This window comes from Mustelus asterias, chromosome 13 (genome assembly GCF_964213995.1).
Source record: "Mustelus asterias chromosome 13, sMusAst1.hap1.1, whole genome shotgun sequence".
Taxonomy (NCBI): domain Eukaryota; kingdom Metazoa; phylum Chordata; class Chondrichthyes; order Carcharhiniformes; family Triakidae; genus Mustelus; species Mustelus asterias.
In genome coordinates, this window is record NC_135813.1 from 92,748,659 (window position 1) to 92,767,851 (window position 19,193).

The window sequence follows — 19,193 nt, forward strand, 5'->3', positions numbered from 1 at the left end:
AGGGACCCGGGTTCGATTCCCGGCTTGGGTCACTGTCTGTGTGGAGTTTGCATTTTCTCCCCGTGTCTGCATGCTCCGGTTTTCTCCCAAAGTCCAAAGATGTATGGGTTAAATGGATTGGCCATGCTAAATTGCCCCTTAGTGTCAGGGGGAGTAGCTAGGGTAAATGCATGGGGTTATGGGGATAGGGCCTGGGTGGGATTGTGGTCGGAGCAGACTCGATGGGCCTCCTTCTGCACTGTAGGATTCTATGATTCCTACCAATTACTGCACATAGCACATCATTATTACTCATAGAATCATAGAAACCCTACAGTGCAGAAGGAGGCCATTCGGCCCATTGAGTCTGCACCAACAACAATCCCACTCTTTGAATTATCTTGTATTATCTTCCACGATGGACCTCAAAACTATTAGAAAAATATGTTGTTGACAGTGAGAAGCTTTTGAGGCAGCTGTGTTTTCCCAGTTCTTCCTTTCACCTCCTGCTGCCTTCCATCACAGAGCAGAATTTCAAGCCATTTTATTGGTGTATTCTCCCACTGAGAGGTCTCCTATACCTGGAGGTGAGCTGCAGACACACGGCCAGCCTGATTGAAGTCCAAAGACGCTACCATTGAGAATCGCGTTGTGGTGTGGTTCTGTGGGGTGGACATGGTGCCAAAAGCTCGGAGAATGGTGAACATCGCCTGGATCTTCTCCACTGAATAGAAATGGGGAGAAAATTATATATTCAAATTAGCTCAACATTTTTACAATTAAGTTATCCTGTGCACCAATAGGTCCATGACTCAATTAACATAGCGGCACCACAGCACAGTGGCGGCACAGTGGCACAGTGGTCAGCACTGCTGCCTCACAGCGCCAGGGACCCAGGTTCAATTCCGGCCTCGGGTCACTGTCTGTATGGAGTTTGCACGTTCTTCCCGTGTCTGCGTGGGTTTCCCCCAGGTGCTACGGTTTCCTCCTACACCCCACAGATGTGCAGGCTAGGATGATTGGCCATGCTAAGTTGCCCCTTAGTGTCAGGGGAATTAGCAGGGTAAAGACATGGGGTTACAGGGATAGGGCCTGGGTGGGATTGTTGTCAGTGCAGGTTCGATGGGCCGAATGGTCTCCTTCTGCACTGTAGGGATTCTAAGATTCTATTCTAACATTTTTTTGAGAAAGGCTTGTGCTTTCTGGTCATTGATATGGAGGTTCTTTTATATTAATGACAATTTCATGGTGCTACTCCCAGCATCCAGGTTAGGATTTGTACATTAGATACAGCACAAAAATCCTTCTTCATCTTTCTCCTAAAGATTCTCCCTGTGTGGCAAAGTCACCTTCTTTATAAATGCATTTTAGAGTCCACTTAAGCTGCCAGAGAGTAATTCTCCCTCCAATGCACCTACAGAATGTCTTGATCCTCACTGGCACTAATGGCATTTCCCCTTCCGACACCAGACATCCTTTCCGGCCCAATCAAGTCCGGAGAAGCTCGCCAATTTATGCCGAGGTTTCACCGGATTGAGGAATTCCAAAATCATTGCACTTTGGGTTCTCACCAGTGATGGGCTGAATTCAAATCCACTCTGACAACCAACCCCTTGTATTAAAAGGAGAAAAGGTGAACACTTGTACATGATGTAGAGAAATATCTGTAAGGGCGGCACGGTGGCAAAGTGGTTAGCACTGCTGCCTCACAGCGCCAGGGACCCGGGTTCAATTCTGACCTCCGGTCACTGTCTGTGTGGGGTTTGCACATTCTCCCCGTGTCTGCGTGGGTTTCCTCCGGGTGCTCCGGTTTCCTCCGAGAGTCCCAAAGATGTGCGGGTTAGGTTGATTGGCCATGGGAAATTGACCCTAGTGTTCAGGGGGATTAGCTGGGTAAATGTGAGGGGTTACGGGAATAGGGTGTGGGTGGGATTGTGGTTGGTGCAGTCTCGATGGGCCAAATGGCCTCCTTCTGCAATGTAGGGATTCTATGATTTTATGAGTTCTGCACCTTCTCCTTTTCTTCTTGTAACGATTTTAATCAGGCCATTGAGGTGGGCCTGCTTGAATATGAACTCCCTGATTAAGGGCCAGAATGATGGTCCAATCAGGGATCCCCATGCTCTGTACTTAAACATGAGTGTCAGTTCCTCTGGCACTCAGAATGGAGACTGCACACTGAGCGCGCTCTGTATAATGTTGTTGGATCTTGTAAATAAAGGAATTCTAGTGAAGGGACTTCCGCCTCCGAGGACTTATTTACACTTCTCTATGAACGGTATGCTTTATCTGTCTAGCGCGCAAGAAGCAATACTTTTCACTGAATCCCAATATATGTGTCAATAATAAATCAAATCAAAGAAATTATATCAGAACTCAGGTCAATTTCTTACACTGTCATTTCTGTGCATTCGAGACTGAAGAAGACCTCGGTCGAGGGACTGTGCTAGTGAAGGATAAGAGGAAACTCCAAGTCAAAGAGCAAGACCTCAATTTGACCTCACCATCTCCTATACCCTCCCTGCCCACCCCGCCCCCCCCTCCCCCCGAACAGCTATCTTCTCTCCAGATGGGCCCAATCATAACCTTGCGTTTCCCAGTCTGCTCCTGTTAAAAAAAATCCCAATTATCCCATGGTGTGCCCTCTATGTGCATAATCAACCCTGACCCAGGAAAATGGGGTGAGGTCGGAGTGGGCAGAATTCCTGTTCTACTAAAAGTCCGCCAGTGGGAATAAATTCAGGAGAGGGAAACGCAGACCTGATTCAAGTATGCATGTCAATAATGGCCACTTGAGGGCAGCACTTGTGGGAGACCATGACCTCACAAAGCACTAATGAGGTAGATGTTCAAGTGGATATATAACTGGCATTGTGGATTGGCTGTTCAGAATATAAACCAAAGGGGTAATGGGTAGTGTATATAACAGCCAACCAATCCACAGTGCCAGTTTTAGACCTGATTATAAATTGGCCCCAATATATTTTTAATGTATTCTTTCATGGGACATGGGCATCGCTGGCTGGGCCAGCATTTATTGCCCATCCCTAATTGCCCTTGAACTGAATGGCTTGCTCGGCCATTTCAGAGGGCAGTTAAGATTCAAACACATTGGATGTGGGTCTGGAGTCACCTGTAGGGCCACAATTTCCTTCTCTCTGGTGTGTTTTTGTAGAACAATCAATGATAGTTTCATGGTCACCATTATTACGACTAGCTTTTCCAATTCCGAATTTTATTCACTTAATTTAAATTCCATGAGCTGCGGTGGTGGGATTTGAACTCACATGCTCAGAGGACTGGTCTGGGCCTCTTGATTACGAGTCCAGTGACATTGCCACTCTGCCACTGTCATTCCCTTCACGGCAGAAGGGTTGGTGTGAGGGGAAAATTGGTAAGAAAGGCGATTTAACATGAACATCGCATCAAAAGGGTTTGGAAGCGACCGAGGACATGGCTGCTGTAACAGAAAAGGCTGGAAGGTCAGTTTTTACCTGTCACTGTTGTGCCCACACTGCCAGCTGTCCCGACGATGTACTCGAGGGCAGATTGACAGCTCGTAGTCTTTCCTGCACCACTCCATCCGAGGGGGATGATGCTCTGGTCTTTACGGTGGATCAGCATGTTCCAATAGGCCCTCTGCGCCACAGCAAATATATGGGGCGGCATTCCATCCTTCTTACCCTTGAACAGCTAGAGGAACAAAGAAAGTGAGAGATAAAGGAGTGACCGTCTAAAAGAGCCAGCACGCATCGCCATCGCTAATCACCCTTCAACTGAATGCCTTTCTCGGCCATTTGTGGTGATGTGTAGTGATTGTCCCTTTAAGGTCAACGCAGCAGAAGAGGGTCACCTGGCATGAGGGACCAACTGGGACTGAGAATGGGTCATCACCCCAGGGGGTGGTGTCCTCCCTGAGGCAGTGGACATGTAGCGGACTGGAGCAGGGTGTGGGCTCCTAGTCTCTGTACAGTTTTTCTTATTCCTAAATACCTCCTGTGTTTCTAATGAGGTCTCTGAGAGTGCATCATTACATCATTGCAGAGGGTTGTGGAGTCACATGTAAGCCAGACCAGCTAAGGATGGCAGATTTCCTTCTATGAAGTGAAATAGGTAGGTTTTTACAACAATCTATGACAGTTGCCATGGTCACTATTACTGTAACTAGCTTTATAGAATCATAGAATCCCACAGTGCAAAAGGAGGCCATTCGGTCCATCGAGTCTGCACTGACCACAATCCCACCCAGGCCCTATTCCCATAACCCCAGACATTTACCCTAGGCTAGTCTCCCTGACACTAAGGGGCAATTTAGCATGGCCAATCCACTTAACCAACACATCTTTCGGACTGGGGGAGGAAACCGGAGCACCCAGAAGAAACACACGCAGTCACGGGGAGAACGTGCAAACTCCGCACAGTCATTGACCCGAAGCCAGGAATCGAATCCGGAACCCTGGCGCTGTGAGATAGCAGTGCTAACCACTGTGCCACCGCGCCGTCCATGTTTAGGTCCCAGATTGAATTTAAATTACACCAGCTTGTATTTGACCCCTCGTCTGCAAAGAATTAGGCCAGGTCCTCTGCTTCCCCACCCCAGTGACATGACCACTGAGCTCCCATCACCGCACAAGAGCATAAATACTGTTGTTAGATTTGGGGGTAACATTACATTTTCCTCAGGAGAGTATCAAGGCCTTCTCCCACATGTGAAGCTTCACATGCCCACGACTCACTGCCCACAATCCACTCGCTGTACTTCTGTCTGCCCAATGTCCAAGCAAATTTCCTTTACTCAGCAACCAAAGAACCCAGTCACTGGAGTGGGGAAGCACAGGGACCTACTGCTTTGCGGACATGCGTTCAAATCTAGGCTGGCAATCTAGGTCCCAGTGGAAGGGGCTCTAAAATTTACCTCACCTTTCCAAAAACCCCTCCGGAAATGCTTATTTTTCCAAACCATCAAAAGTTTATCTCATTTATTTTTTTGTCCCCCGTCATGACCTTTCCCCTCTGGTCAATGTTGGCTCAGACAATCTCTCTCTCTCTCCAACTCTGTTCAATCTCAGTTACCTTTCCTGTGTAGTTGGAAATGATGCTTGGTGGTTTGATGATGATGAGGTTCTGGCCTGCCTTCGTGTGAATGAGCTGAGATCCGTAGCGCTGCTGAACGACGTGGAGGACACTGGATTCATTCAGACTGATGAGCTGTGCAAGATCCTCGGTGTAATCCAGCTTGGGTGGGTTAGTCTGTGGGGCAGAGACAAAAGGGGAAGAAACGACATGGATTCGGTCAGCTTAAGGCAGTCACAAACAGCAGCTGCATTAAATCTCCTGAAAGAAGAGGAACTGTAAGGTTAAGACGGAGATGGGAATGGCAGGGAATTTCATCTCGCAGAGGGTCGCTAGTGTTTGGAACGCTTTTCCCCCAATGATCATTGGAGGCTGCATCACTGAATATATTCAATAAGAAGTCTCACAACACCAGGTTAAAGTCCAACAGATTTATTTGGAATCACGAGCTTTCGGAGCACTGCTCCTTCATCAGGTGAGTGGAGGTAGGTTAGCAAACACGGCATATATAGACAAAGACACAATTGCAAGATAATTATAGATTGGAATGTGAAGAATGGTTGGAATGTGACCAGTTTTCACATTCCAATCTTGTAATTGTGCCTTTGTCTATATATGCTGTGGTTATGGACTTATCTCCACTCATCTAATGAAGGAGCAACACTCCAAAAGCTCGTGATTCCAAATAAACCTGTTGGACTTTAACCTGGTGTTGTGAGATTTCTTACTGTGCCTACTACCCCAGCCCAAAACCAGCATCTCCACATCATGAATATATTCAAAGCTGAGTCAAATTTTTGATCAACAAGGGAGACAAGGTTGGCACAGTGGCACTGTGGTTAGCATTGCTGCCTCACAGCGCTAGGGACTCGGGTTCAATTCCAGCCTCGGGTGACTGTGTGGAGTTTCTCCCCGTGTCTGCATGGGTTTCCTCCAGGTGCCCCGGTTTCCTCCCACACTCCAAAGATGTGCGGGTTAGGTTGATTGGCCATGTTAAATTGCTCCTTAATGTCAGGGGGACTAGCAGAATAAATACGTGGGGTTACAGGGATAGGGCCTGGGTGGGATTGTTGCTGGTGCAGGCTCAATGGGCTGAATGGCCTCCTTTAGCACTGTGGGGATTATATTCTATAAGGTTTATTTATTACTGTTACAAGTAGGCTTACATTAACACTGCAATGAAGTTACTGTGCAAATCCTCTAGTTGCCACACTCCGGCGCCTGTGTGGAGAATGTAGCATGGCCAATCCACCTAACCAGCACATCTTTCAGACTGTGGGAGGAAACCGGAGCATCCGGAGGAAACCCACGCAGACACGGGAAGAAAGTGCAAACTCCACACTGACAGTGACCCAAGCCGGGAATCGAACACAGGTCCCTGGCACGTGAGGCAGCAGTGCTAACATCTGTGCCACCGTGCCACCCACGGGAATGCTCCACTTATCTCACCTTATACATTACCATTCTGTTTTACATATCTGGAAAACTTCAACTGAAATTCATTTATCAAAACCTAACAACCTGTCACAGACAGAATGTATTTGCTTCCGTACTGCCTGTATGTTTTCGCTGGGAGGAGATGTATCTTATCTTGGAGTCTGCATTCCAATTAAATGATTAAGCACCAAGGTTTGGTGAATTTAAAATAAAGAAGGTTATTCATCCTCACACACTTATCCCAAATTAGCATAACATCACACATTCAAGGCAGAATTTTCCTGTCCCAGCCATCACGGGAATCGTAGCAGGCGGGACACAGACCCTGCAAAGGTCCGTTCACCTCAGGCGAGAATTTCCGGCACTGGGACGTGTGTAGCTGGAAAATCCCGCCCCCCAGTCTCACTCACGCGCACACATGCACACACACACACTACTGTAGATTTTACACATTCTCCCCGTGTCTGCGTGGGTTTCCTCCAGGTGCTCCGGTTTCCTCCCACACTCCAAAGCAGGTTAGATTGACTGACCATGCTAAATTGACACTAGTTTCGTGTCAATTAACATGTGCGTGTAACAGTATAAATATGTGGGGTTACAGGGATAGGTGGGACTGTTGTCAGTGCAGGCTCGATGGGCTGAACGGCCTCCTTCTGTGCTGTAGGGGTTCTATGGTTCGATTAGATACAGTTATGGGTCGTGCACTTTTATAGATTACAGTTAACTCAATCTCTTATTTAATATCTTCGTTCTCTCCCATGGCAGGCCTGTGGTCATTCGAAAGGTTTCAAGGATATAAAGTTGAAGTGTGAGTTTTGGAACAAAGGGTTTACAACAGGTTGTGATATTTCCTGTGGTAGAATAGCAAGTAGGTTGGTTCTCTGGTGAACTTTAAACTGGAGCAGGTTAAGTTTTCAGGCTATGTCTTGAACCTTGTTTCCGAGTCTGCTTCACAAGTTGACTGAACTTTTCTGATGGCTTTGGTGGGACTGTCTTTGACGTTCACCTCCTGGATGTTCTTGTAAACAGATGAAGAAACACATGGCCATCTCCAGGTGGCTTTTCACAAGTTCAAGGTCTTTTCCGAATAAGGTGTGAAATTCAAATTGATTCTTCATCCTGTGCGGTGGGTGAATATCTCTGAGTGTTTGAAAGTCAGTGCCTTTGTTTTAGAATGACCCATTCAGATCAGATAATAACCCTTTGTTTCAGGGAAGGGCATTGACTCATATCAAACCCGAATGTCCATTGGTTCTGTCTTGAGACAGGGGAGTGTTTCTGATCCACAAAATAAGTCAGGTGACCTTGGGCAGCCATCTTTTCCAGCATTTTCATCCAGATTTTTTTAAATATAAAATTATTTTGGTGTTCAGAGTGTGGCATGCCAGTATTGGGCATAATAAGAAGTCTCACAACACCAGGTTAAAGTCCAACAAGTTTATTTGGAGTGGCTCCTCACTCAGTTGATGAAGGAGCAGTGCTCCGAAAGCTTGTGATTCCAAATAAACCTAGAGTCATAGAATCCTACAGTGCAGGAAGAGGCCATTCGGCCCATCGAGTCTGCACCGACCACAATCCCATCCAGGCCCTATCCCCATAACCCCATGTATTTACCCTAGCTGGTCCCCCTGACACTAAGGGTCAATTTAGCACGATCAATCAACCTAACCCGCACATTTTTGGACTGTGGGAGGAAACCGGAGCACCCGGAGGAAACCCACGCAGACACGGGGAGAATGTGCAAACTCCACACGGACAGTGACCCAAGCCAGGAATCGAACCCAGGTCCCTGGTGCTGTGAGGCAGCAGTGCTAACCACTGTGCCACCGTGCCGCCCTGTTGGACTTGAACCTGGTGTTGTAAGACTTCTTACTGTGCCCACCCCAGTCCAATGCCAGCATCTCCACAGTATTGGGCATGACATCCCGTACAACCCTTTGAACGATCATCGATCTTAGCTGGTACAGCTCACCAGTTACAAGTCCACTTACAGTTGGTTGCCTGGCTACCCAGAAGTGACAGCACACAAGATGAAGGATGTCAGGTATGAAGAAGTTTTGGATGAAGCAGTATCATAAGCAGACTGGTGCAGTGCTGTCATAACTTCACAAGGTGGAGCTCATACCTGCAGTCTGTCACTGCACAAACAGCACCCAATGCTTGAAGGTCAGATCACGGTGAACGTTGAGAGGTTTTGAATGTAGGTTGCAAATCCCATTAAATGAAGAGTCGCATTTCTTGTTATTAAGAGAGAATCGCAATAAGACCATAAGACATAGGAGCAGAATTAGGCCACTCGGCCCATCGAGTCTGCTCCGCCATTCAACCATGGCTGATATTTTTCTCATTCCCATTCTCCTGCCTTTTCCCCATAACCCCTGATCCTCTTAATGAAGAGCCTATTTATCTCTGTCTTAAAGGCACTCAATGACCCTGGCCTCCACAGCCTTCTACGTCAAAGAGTTCCACAGATTCGCCACTGAAGAAATTCCTCCTCATCTCTGTTTTAAAGGATTGTCCCTTTAGCCTGAGGTTGTGCCCTCTGGTTTTAGTTTTTCCTACTAGTGGAAACATCCTCTCCACGTCCACTCTATCCAGGCCTCGCAGTATCTTGTAAGTAATATTGCTCTATCCTATCCACAGAAAACAAACAGAACAGAAAAAGGGGCATTGGCATCAGTCTTCGAACAGGAGCGATCTGTACCATTGGGACGATCTTCACCTGAACTGATCTGGGACCAGTGTTCCAGCGAGAAGGATAAATAGGGTGGTCACAAGGACTTTAAACTAGCAAGTTGGGGGGAAGAGAAAGAGTAAAACTACGGGAAGTATCACAGTTAATAGAAAGCAAAGCAGCAGGTTCGCATGTGGGGAGAAGGTTTCGACTACATCGAAAATCAGGAAAAAAGTTAAAAGGAAGGAGAACTCAGGAGATGTTATTAATGGAGGTGTTAGAATTCAAAAAGAAGGTACAAACCTAGCGTAAGGGCACTTTATCTGAATGCTCGTAGCATTCGAAAAAAGGTAAATGAGTTGACGGCACAAATCATCGCGAATGAGTATGATTTAGTGGCCTTTACAAAAGGTTGTAGGATGATTATGACTGGGAGTTAAATGTCCAGAGGTATCAGACTGTTCTGAAGGACAGACAAGAAGGTAAGGGAGGTGGTGTAGCTCTGATATTTAAGGATGACATCAGGGCAGTAGTGAGAGATGATATAGGTTCTATGGAAAAAAAAAGTTGAATCCATTTGGGTAGAAATTAGAAATAGGAGAAAAAGTCACTGATAGGCGTAGTCTATAGGCCACCAAATAATAACATCACGGTAGGGTGAGAAATAAACAAAGAAATAACTGATGCATGTAAAACTGGTACAGCAATTATCATGGGGGAATTTAATCTACATGTCAATTGGTCAAACCAGTCGGTCAAGGCAGCCTTGAGGAGGAGTTCATAGAATGTATCCACGATAGCTTCCTTGAACAGTATGTAATGGAACCTACAAGGAAGCAAGCTATCCTAGATCTGGTCCTGTGTAATGAGACAGGAATAATTAATGATCTTACAGTTAGGGATCCTCTGGGAAGAAGCGATCTCAGTATGGTTGAATTTAAAATACAGATGGAGCGTGAGAAGGTAAAATCCAATACCAGTGTCTTGTGCTTAAACAAAGGAGACTACAAAGGGATGAGGGAGGAGTTGGCTAAGGTAGACTGGGAGCAAAAACTTTATGGTGGGACAATTGAGGAACAGTGGAGGACTTTCAAAGCAATTTTCCGCAGTGCTCAGCAAATGTATATACCAGTGATAAGGAAGGACTGTAGAAAAACAGATAATCAGCCATGGATATCTAAGAAAATAAAGGAGAGTATCAAATTGAAAGAAAATGCATACAAAGTGGCGAAGATTAGTGGGAAACTAGAGAATTGGGAAATCTTTAAATGTCAACAGAAAGTCACGAAAAAAGCTATAAAGAAAAGTAAGATGGATTAAAAGGGTAAACTAGCTCAGAATATGAAAACATAGCAAACGTTTCTACAAATATATAAAATGAAAAAGACTGGCTAAGGTAAACATTGATCCTTTAGAGGATGAGAAGGGGGATGTAATAACTGGAAATGAGGAAATGGCTGAGGCATTGAACAGGTATTTTGTGTCGGTCTTCACAGTGGAAGACACAAATAACATGCCAAAAATTGATGACAGGAAGGCTATGGCAGGCGAGAACCTAGAAACTATCATTATCACGAAAGGGGTAGTGTTTGGCAAACTAATGGGGCTAAAGGTAGACAAGTCTCCTGGTCCTGATGGAATGCATCCCAGGGTGCTAAAAGAGATGGCGGGAGAAATAGCAAATGCACTAGTGGTAATTTACCAAAATTCACTGGACTCTGGGGTGGTTCCTGCAGATTGGAAAACAGCAAATGTGATGCCACTGTTTAAAAAAGGAGGTGGACAAAAGGTGGGTAACTATAGGCCGGTTAGCTTAACTTCTGTAGTATGGAAAATGCTTGAATCTATCATCAAGGAAGAAATAATGAGACATCTGGATATAAATTGTTCCATTGGGAAGATGCAGTGTGGGTTCATGAAGGGCAGGCCATGCTTGACTAAGTTGGTGGAATTCGATGAGAACATTCCATGTGCAGTGGACAATGGGGAGCCTGTGGATGTGGTGTATCTGGATTTCCAGAAGGCATTTGACAAGGTGTCGCATCAAAGGCTGCTACATAAGATAAAGGTGCATGGTGTTATGGGTAATGTATTAGCATGGATAGAGGATTGGTTAACTAACAGAAAGCAAAGATTGGGGGTAAATGGGTGTTTTTCTGGTTGGCGATCAGTGACTAGTGATGTGCCTCAGGGATCAGTGTTGGGACCCCAATTGTTTATGATTTACATAGATGATTTGGAGTAGGGAACCAGGAGCAGTGTGTCAAAATTCGCAGATGACACTAAGATGAGTGGCAGAGCAAAGTGTGCAGAGGATGCTGAAAGTCTGCAAAGGGATATAGATAATCTAAGTGAGTGGGCAAGGGTCTGGCAGATGGAGTACAATGTTGGTAAATGTGAGGTCATCCATTTTGGTAGGAATAACAGCAAAATAGACTATTATTTAAATGGTAAACAATTGCAGCATGCTGCTGTGCAGAGGGACCTGGGTGTCCTTGTGCAAGAATCTCAAAGAGTTGGTTTGCAGGTGCAGCAGGTAATTAAGAAGGCAAATGGAATTTTGTCCTTCATTGCTAGAGGGATGGAGTTTAAAAACAGGGAGGTTATATTGCAGCTGTATAAGGTGCTGGTGAGGCCATACCTGGAGTACTGTGTACAGTTTTGGTCTCTTTACTTGAGAAAGGGTATACTGGCACTGGAGGAAATACAGAGGAGATTCACTAGGTTGATTCCGGAGTTGAGAGGGTTGGCTTATGAGGAGAGATTGAGAGGGGCTATACTCATTGGAATTCAGAAGAATGAGGGGAGATCTGATAGAACCATATAAGATTATGAAGGGAATAGATAAGATAGAAGCAGAGAAGTTGTTTCCACTGGCGGGTGAAACTAGAACGAGGGGCATGGCCTCAAAATAAGGTGGAACAGATTTAGGACTGAGTTGAGGAGGAAGTTCTTCACACAAAGGGTTGTGAATCTGTAGAATTCCCTGCCCAGTGAAGCAGTTGAAGCTACCTCATTGAATGTTTTTAAGGCAAAGATAGATAAATTTTTGAGCAGTAGAGGAATTAAGGGCTATGGTGAGTGGGTGGGTAAGTGGAGCTGAGTCCACGAAAAGATCAGCCATGATCTTATTGAATGGCGGAGCAGGCTCGAAGGGCCAGATGGCCTACTCCTGCTCCTAGTTCTTATATTCTTATGTTCTTATGAAAAGCAGGAAGTTTCAGTGGGAATAACTGGGAAGGATTTTCCTGGGCTTGGAGTGATGGGTTTTGGTATGGCAGGGCCGGCGAGGCAGTGGGAGCCACGTGGGCATGGCCTGTCCGATAGATTCGCAATGCCAGGGAACTTTCCAGCGCCAGGAAACTTTCCCAGTGCCAGAGAACTTTTCCAGTCCTGGGGAACTTTCCCAGTGCCAGGGAACTTTCCCAGTGCCAGGGATCTTTCCCAGTACCGGAGAACTTTCCCAGTGCCAAAGAACATTCCGAGTGGCAGAGAACTTCCCCAGTGCCAGGGAAGTTTCCCAGTGCCAAAGAACATTCCCAGTGCCAGGGCACATTCCCCGTGGCAGGAATGGATGCGCCTCACTGCTTGCTGAATAGTGATGGGCAGCCAGTAATTAATGACCTATTTATTCTTCAGGCCCACTGGCATTTTGCAGTGGCAGAACAGGTCTCTGCCACATGGGGAAGCTGCCTGCATCATGGAGAGAGCAACCCTCACCCATCCCCACCCTCCCCACTCTACCATCACCCACCCCCAGAAGTCTTTGGGGCTTTGGCAGCCAGAGTCTCCATGTCCCAGGAGGGGGCGGCTGGAAGGGAAAACTTCCCCCAGGCCTCAATGAACCCTCCAGAGGGGCCTTCCTGATCTACCCCTGTGATTCCTATGATGGGGAAGAGAGCAAGAGACATTGCCTAGAGTTCCAACGGTCGATTTTACCCAGTAAGGTTTTTGCAAAGCTGCTCCTTTCCGGACACCTGGCTCGCACAGAACAAGGCTCCGGAAACCTCAAAATTCAATAATAATAATATACACACAGAAAATGCTGGATCAACCCAGCTGGTCCGGCAGCATCTGTGGAGAGAGAAATGTTTCGAGTCCATAAAGCTCTTATATAAAATTCAATAATCTTCTGCCAGCACTCACTAGTCCTGGTCACACACAAAGAATCAACATTTGGCTGATGTACCAAAGCAAAACCAAACCTACGAGCTGGGCCTCATTCAGAGATGTGTTACAGTTTACTGTGTTGTACTAACATACACTTCTACATGCGTATTGTATTCTGGAGCTATGGATAGCAATGTTCGAGATTCCAATATTGTTTCTGTTGTGGATGTTGGAGCATAGCCCCTTTAAGAAAACGGCTCAGGTGACCCGGGGTGTGGGGTGATCTGCCCAGGGACCGCCCAGTTGTCGTTTGGAGTGTGGAGTGAGTAGACTGCAATAAGGACCTGTGATCCCTGACTCTTGGATGCGGAGGGAGTCCTTGAAGATACTCCTAGGTACTAAAGAATTGAACAGTTTCCATCATTGTTGACCACGAATTTCTTCCTGTTCTTTCCATCAGTGTGTGTCGGAAAGATTTACATCTTGAAACTCAACTCGTTTGTCCGCGTTTATAAACGCATCTCCTTTGGACGTGAAGTCCTGGGGTGGGACTCGAACCCAGAGCTTCTGGCTCAGAGGCAGGGCCATTACCCACTGCGCCACAGGACCTCCCAGGCAGAGGTAGTTGCCTTCAATTGTGAAGGAAAGAAGAACTAGAGATAATGAAAAAAATAACGTTCCTCTTTTGAAAGAAAATGAAAGAAGAGATGCCGGAATTGAGGAATACTCACTTTGTGAATAAGTTCTTCATCCGTGTCTACGATCAGGTTGTCACTTTCGATCCGGATTCGAACCTGGCCCTCTGGCAGTTCTGGCGTTCCGACATCTGGTTTGAGCACTGTGGCTGTTGACAAGAGGGAGAGATTTATTTGGAGGTGGGGGAAGAGGGAGAGGTGGGGAAAGAAAAAGAGCACCAGACAGAAAATGCTTACTGTCGAGATGAAGCTCACTGTGCCGGTGTGGAAGTTAAATTATTAAAATTCAGGTTCCATAAATCTCTGTCAAGCAATGGAAAATGCTTATCAGCGCACAGGCCTTCAATGGGGTCAGTGCTTGCGTATTTAGCATGAACGGCTAATCTTCACCTGCATAAGTCCCGTAAACATTCTGTTTCTGGGCCTTCACCAGCGCGTGAGAAAAATCAGAGTTTTCCATAGCAGAATACCAAAGGCAAAATATAGGGACATGCTATGCAAATGAAGTGTTAGCGGGAGACAGTTTATCCTCGAATAAGAAAGGGCAAAAAGCTAGGGTATGATTGGTGAACATGTATGCAAATGAAGGATTGGAAAAATTGCTTGTTTCTCATTTGCTGTAATTAACTATAATTGACAAGTTGTTTGTATGTAACTTCAGAAACACTCTGCAGAGGGCTGCAAGTCTATTTCTCCTTGTGTACGAGTAATTAAAGTTTGTACAATCGAGTACTCATAGTATCTAGCGCTATAGTGTCCAAGTCGACCATCATAGCTAATAGTGTCTAATGTTGCTGGTACCCTAGATCTCCCACACTGGTAGGCGTGATGGTACAGGAGCCGCATCAGGGAGTATGTAGAGTATATCAACCGAGTACAATTTCATTTTTAAAATGAAAGACATACCTGGATCTATGTAACACCCTCCACATTCTCAGACCAGATAATCCTCCTGAGATATGAACGCTGTGGGATAAATATTCGGCAAAACACTAGGGAGGTCTCCTCTGCTGTTTTCTGAAACAGTGCCTGGGTGCCTGTTTCATACACCAGTGTCTGAAATAGTATCAGAGACTGAGCCAGAACTAACATGACCAAGACGGAAAGGGCTGCATGAATTGGATTAGCTGAATCCTGTTCCAAAATTATTCAAGAACATTCTTATATCAGAGTTGGGACTGATAACTCTAGAGAATGGTACATCACAGGTGAAGATACACTCTCAGTTCACGGGGGTGCAAAAGAGAACCCAATTTTCATGGTCGTGTGATCTTACACCACATCCTAAGACGATGTGAACTGTTTTATTTATGTATACTTGTGAACGCTTTACACTACAGGGTTTGTAGATGGATTTTCGGGGTGGATTTGATAAATACCATTGGGATTGATAGCTGTTTCCCTATCCGAAGGACATTCTCGTGAACCAACCTCACCACTGTTTGCTAAGACATTTCAATATTTTCATCCCTTCCCTTTCAGTTCCACATCATCAACACCAGCCTCTCATCCACTGACTCTGTCTACACTTCCCACTGCCTTGGAAAAGCAGCCAGCATAATTAAGGACCCCATGCACTCCGGACATTCTCTCTTCCACCTTCTTCCATTGGGAAAAAGATACAAAAGTCTGAGCTCACGTACCAACCAACTCAAGAACAGCTTCTTCCCTGTAGCCATCAGACTTTTGAATGGACCTGCCTTATATTAAATCGATCTTTCTCTACACCTAGCTATGACTGTAACACTACATTCTGCACCCTCTCCGTTTCTTCTCCCAGATGTACTCAATGAATGGTATGCTTTGTCTGTATAACGTGCAAGAAACAATACTTTTCACTGTATCTCAATACATGTGACAATAATAAATCAAATCAAATCATGTATCTGGAGCTCGATTCCATAGCATCTGAATGTCCTTAGGTTTTACTATCAGCATAGTGCTGACAGAGTTATTTGTTTCCTCTTAATCGGCCTTTTGGCTAAGATCAAGTGTAGTATGGAGAGGATGCTGCACTTGGTTGAGGTCATTAGGTTACATTGAAGCTTCATATGTTTCATATGAAGCAATTTTTAAAAGCGGCATCTCGGCCTTTTGGCTAAGATGCAAATGAGCCCAAGTCTTGGAGGAGGAACCTTCTCCAATCAGCTTGGTTCATGTAGATCGGGCCCAGGACAGGGTGGTTTGGTTGCTTGCCCTGTCTTGTCAGCCTGGATCTGAAATGTCTCAACTTGTTGAGACTCTGAATTGGATTTGATTTGATTGAATTGGAAAAGTATTAAAAAAAAGACTTCCCAAGATGGTGTGAACTGTTTTATTTATGTATGCTTATAAACCCTTTACACTGCAGGGTTTGTAGATGGGTTTTTGGGGTGGATTTGATAAATACCATTGGGGTTGATAGCTGTTTCCCTATTCGAAGGACATTCTCGTGAACGAACCTCATCAGTGTTTGCTAAGACATTTCAATAATTTCACCCCTTCCCTTTCAGTTCCACATCAATACCAGCCTCTCAACCATTGACTCTGTCTACACTTCCCACTGCCTTGGTAAAGCAGCCAGCATAATTAAGGACCCCACACACCCCAGACATTCTCTCTTCCACCTTCTTCCGTAGGGAAAAAGATACAAAAGTCTGAGGTCACGTTCCAACCAACTCAAGAACAGCTTCTTCCCTATTGCCATCAGACTTTTGAATGGACCGACCTTACACTGAGTCGATCTTTCTCTACGCCCTAGTTATGACTGTAACACTACATTCTGCACTCTCTCCTTTCCTTCTCTATGAACGGTATGCTTTGGCTGTATAGCGCACAAGAAACAATACTTTTCACTGTATACTAATACATGTGACAATAATAAATCAAATCAAATCATACAACATTCCTAAATGGGAGTATTATCCAGCAGCACCACTTCCTGTTTTCTGCAACTGGAGTAAATGAAGAACTTATAAAGTGGGTGAGATTCTCCGGCCTCCCAGCATGTTTCCCGCCAGCAGGAGGTGACGCGTTGTTTGCTAGCGGTGGGATTCTCTGGTCCCGCCGCTGTCAGTAGGAATTTGCATTGATGTCACCTCAGGCCGGCGGGAAACCCATGGGGGGAGGTGCGGTGCCTGTGGGACTGGAGAATTCCACCAGCGTGAACGGTCGGAGAATTCCGGCCAATGTGTTTGAAGGAATATCACAGTTGCTATTCAGGCTAGATAAAAGTAACATGCTGCGGGTGCTGGAATCTGAAACAAAAACAGAAGATGCTGGAAAATCTCAGCAGGTCTGACAGCACCTGGGGAGAGAGAACAGAGCTGTTGATGAAGGGTCATCCAGACCCGAAACATTGGCTCTATTCTCTCTCCACAGATGCTATCAGACCTGCTGAGATTTTCCAGCATTTTCTGTTTTCTTGCGATCCAGGCAACATTCTTCTTTATTCTTTCATGGACATGGCCTACTTGATCTTTGAACTGAGTGTCTTGCTTTCGGGGGCATTGAAGAATCAACCATCTTGCTGTGGATCTGGAGTCACACGGAAGTCGAACCAGGTCAGGATGGCAGATTTCTGAACCCCAAATGGGATTTTCCAACAATCGATTCATTAATTTTTATCGAATTGAAATTCCCCCATCTGCTGTGGTGGGATTCGAACCCAGGTCCCCAGATCATTACCCTGGATCTCTGGATTACTGGTCCAGTGACAATGCCACTATGCCACCACTTCCCCTAGATGGCCATTTTACACACAAGATCCAACAATGAGATGAATGAGACTTTGCTTGTTGGTTGAGGGGAGAATGTTGGCCAGGCCACCAAGAGAACTTCGATCATCCTTGAATTACACCATGTGATCGTTAACATAGTTATAGTTGACATCTCATCTAAAGAAATGAAGAATGCAAGGTGAACAGTAGGGTTGCCAACTGTGATTAAATGTATTCCTGGAGGTTTCACCAGATGATTTTCCCCCCACACTCCAGCCATTAGTCAGCCAACACACCCATCCTTGTGTTACACTGCCTTCCTACGTCAATCGGAAAGCAAAAAGACTCATAATCCAATTGAAAGATGCTACACTGGCATTCTAATAGCCTTTGTTGCCCCATTTCCACTATATATGTATCTGATAAAGAGAAATATTCGAAGAAAATAACAAAGGAACCAATTGTTTTCAATATCCCAATGATTTTTCTCCACGGTTGCACACAGCAGTGTCCTGGTAATTGACCTTTAACACCTGAAGACTCCCTGGCCATTCCTGGTGGGTTGGCAACCCTACTCAACAGAGCAGCATATCTTCTTCCCTCAGGTCGACCTGCCGACCCTCAGCTCTCTGCTGCACACAGGCAACTTCTCATCAATACTTCAACAGTGTCTTAACTGGAAGAAATATTAGCGACTAGTAACTAAGAGGATGCAGAGATGCTTCAGCATGATTTGGACAGGCTGAGTGTGTGGGCATGTGCATGGCAGACGCAGTATAATGTGGATTAATATGAAGTTATCCACTTCGGCAGCAATAATAGGAAGACAGATTATTATTTGAATGGGTGTAAATTGAGAGAGATGGATATTCAGTAAGACCTTGGAGTCCTTGTGCATCAGTCGTTGAAAGTAAGCGTGCAGGTACAGCAGGCAGTAAAGAAGGCAAATGGTATGTTGGCCTTCATAGTGAGAGGATTTGAATATAGGAATAGGGATGCTTTACTGTAATTCTCAGGGTGTTGGTGAGGCCACACCTGGAGTATTGTGTGCAGTTTTGGTGTCCTTATCTGAGGAAGGATGTTCTTGCTCTAGAGGGAGTGCAGCAAAGGTTTACCAGGCTGATTCCTGGGATGGCAGGTCTGTCATCTGAGGAGACACTAAGTCAGTTAGGATTATATTCACTGGAATTTAGAAGAATGAGAGGGGATCACATAGAAACATATAAAATCCTGATGGGACTAGATAGGCAAGAAGCGGGAAGAATGTTCCCGATGTTGGGGAAGTCCAGAATTAGGGGTCACAGTCTAAGAATAAGGGGTAAACCATTCAGGATTGAGATGATGAAGAACTTCTTCACTTAGAGAGTCGTGCGCCTGTGGAATTCTCTACCGCAGAGAGCTGTTGGGGCCGATTCATTAGATATGTTCAAGGGGGAGCTGGACGTGGCCCTTGTGGCTAAAGGGATCAAGGGGTATGGAGAGAAAGTGGGAGTGGGATACTAAAAGTGCATGATCAGCCATGAATAT

At 45.5% G+C, this 19,193-nt stretch overlaps 1 protein-coding gene across 5 annotated transcripts in view; it reads right to left on the reverse strand.

Moving 5' to 3' along the window:
* The window catches only part of LOC144502880 (unconventional myosin-XVIIIb-like), a 363,270-nt gene that overhangs the window by 283,049 nt on the left and 61,028 nt on the right, over positions 1-19,193 (reverse strand). For all 5 annotated transcript variants that reach the window (XM_078227267.1, XM_078227266.1, XM_078227270.1 and 2 more), the window contains 4 exons: positions 14,005-14,117; positions 5,053-5,229; positions 3,474-3,672; positions 561-703 (listed from right to left, as the gene is read on the reverse strand). In XM_078227267.1, the coding sequence (XP_078083393.1) occupies positions 561-703; positions 3,474-3,672; positions 5,053-5,229; positions 14,005-14,117 (632 nt within the window). The remainder of the gene's footprint in view (positions 1-560; positions 704-3,473; positions 3,673-5,052; positions 5,230-14,004; positions 14,118-19,193) is intronic.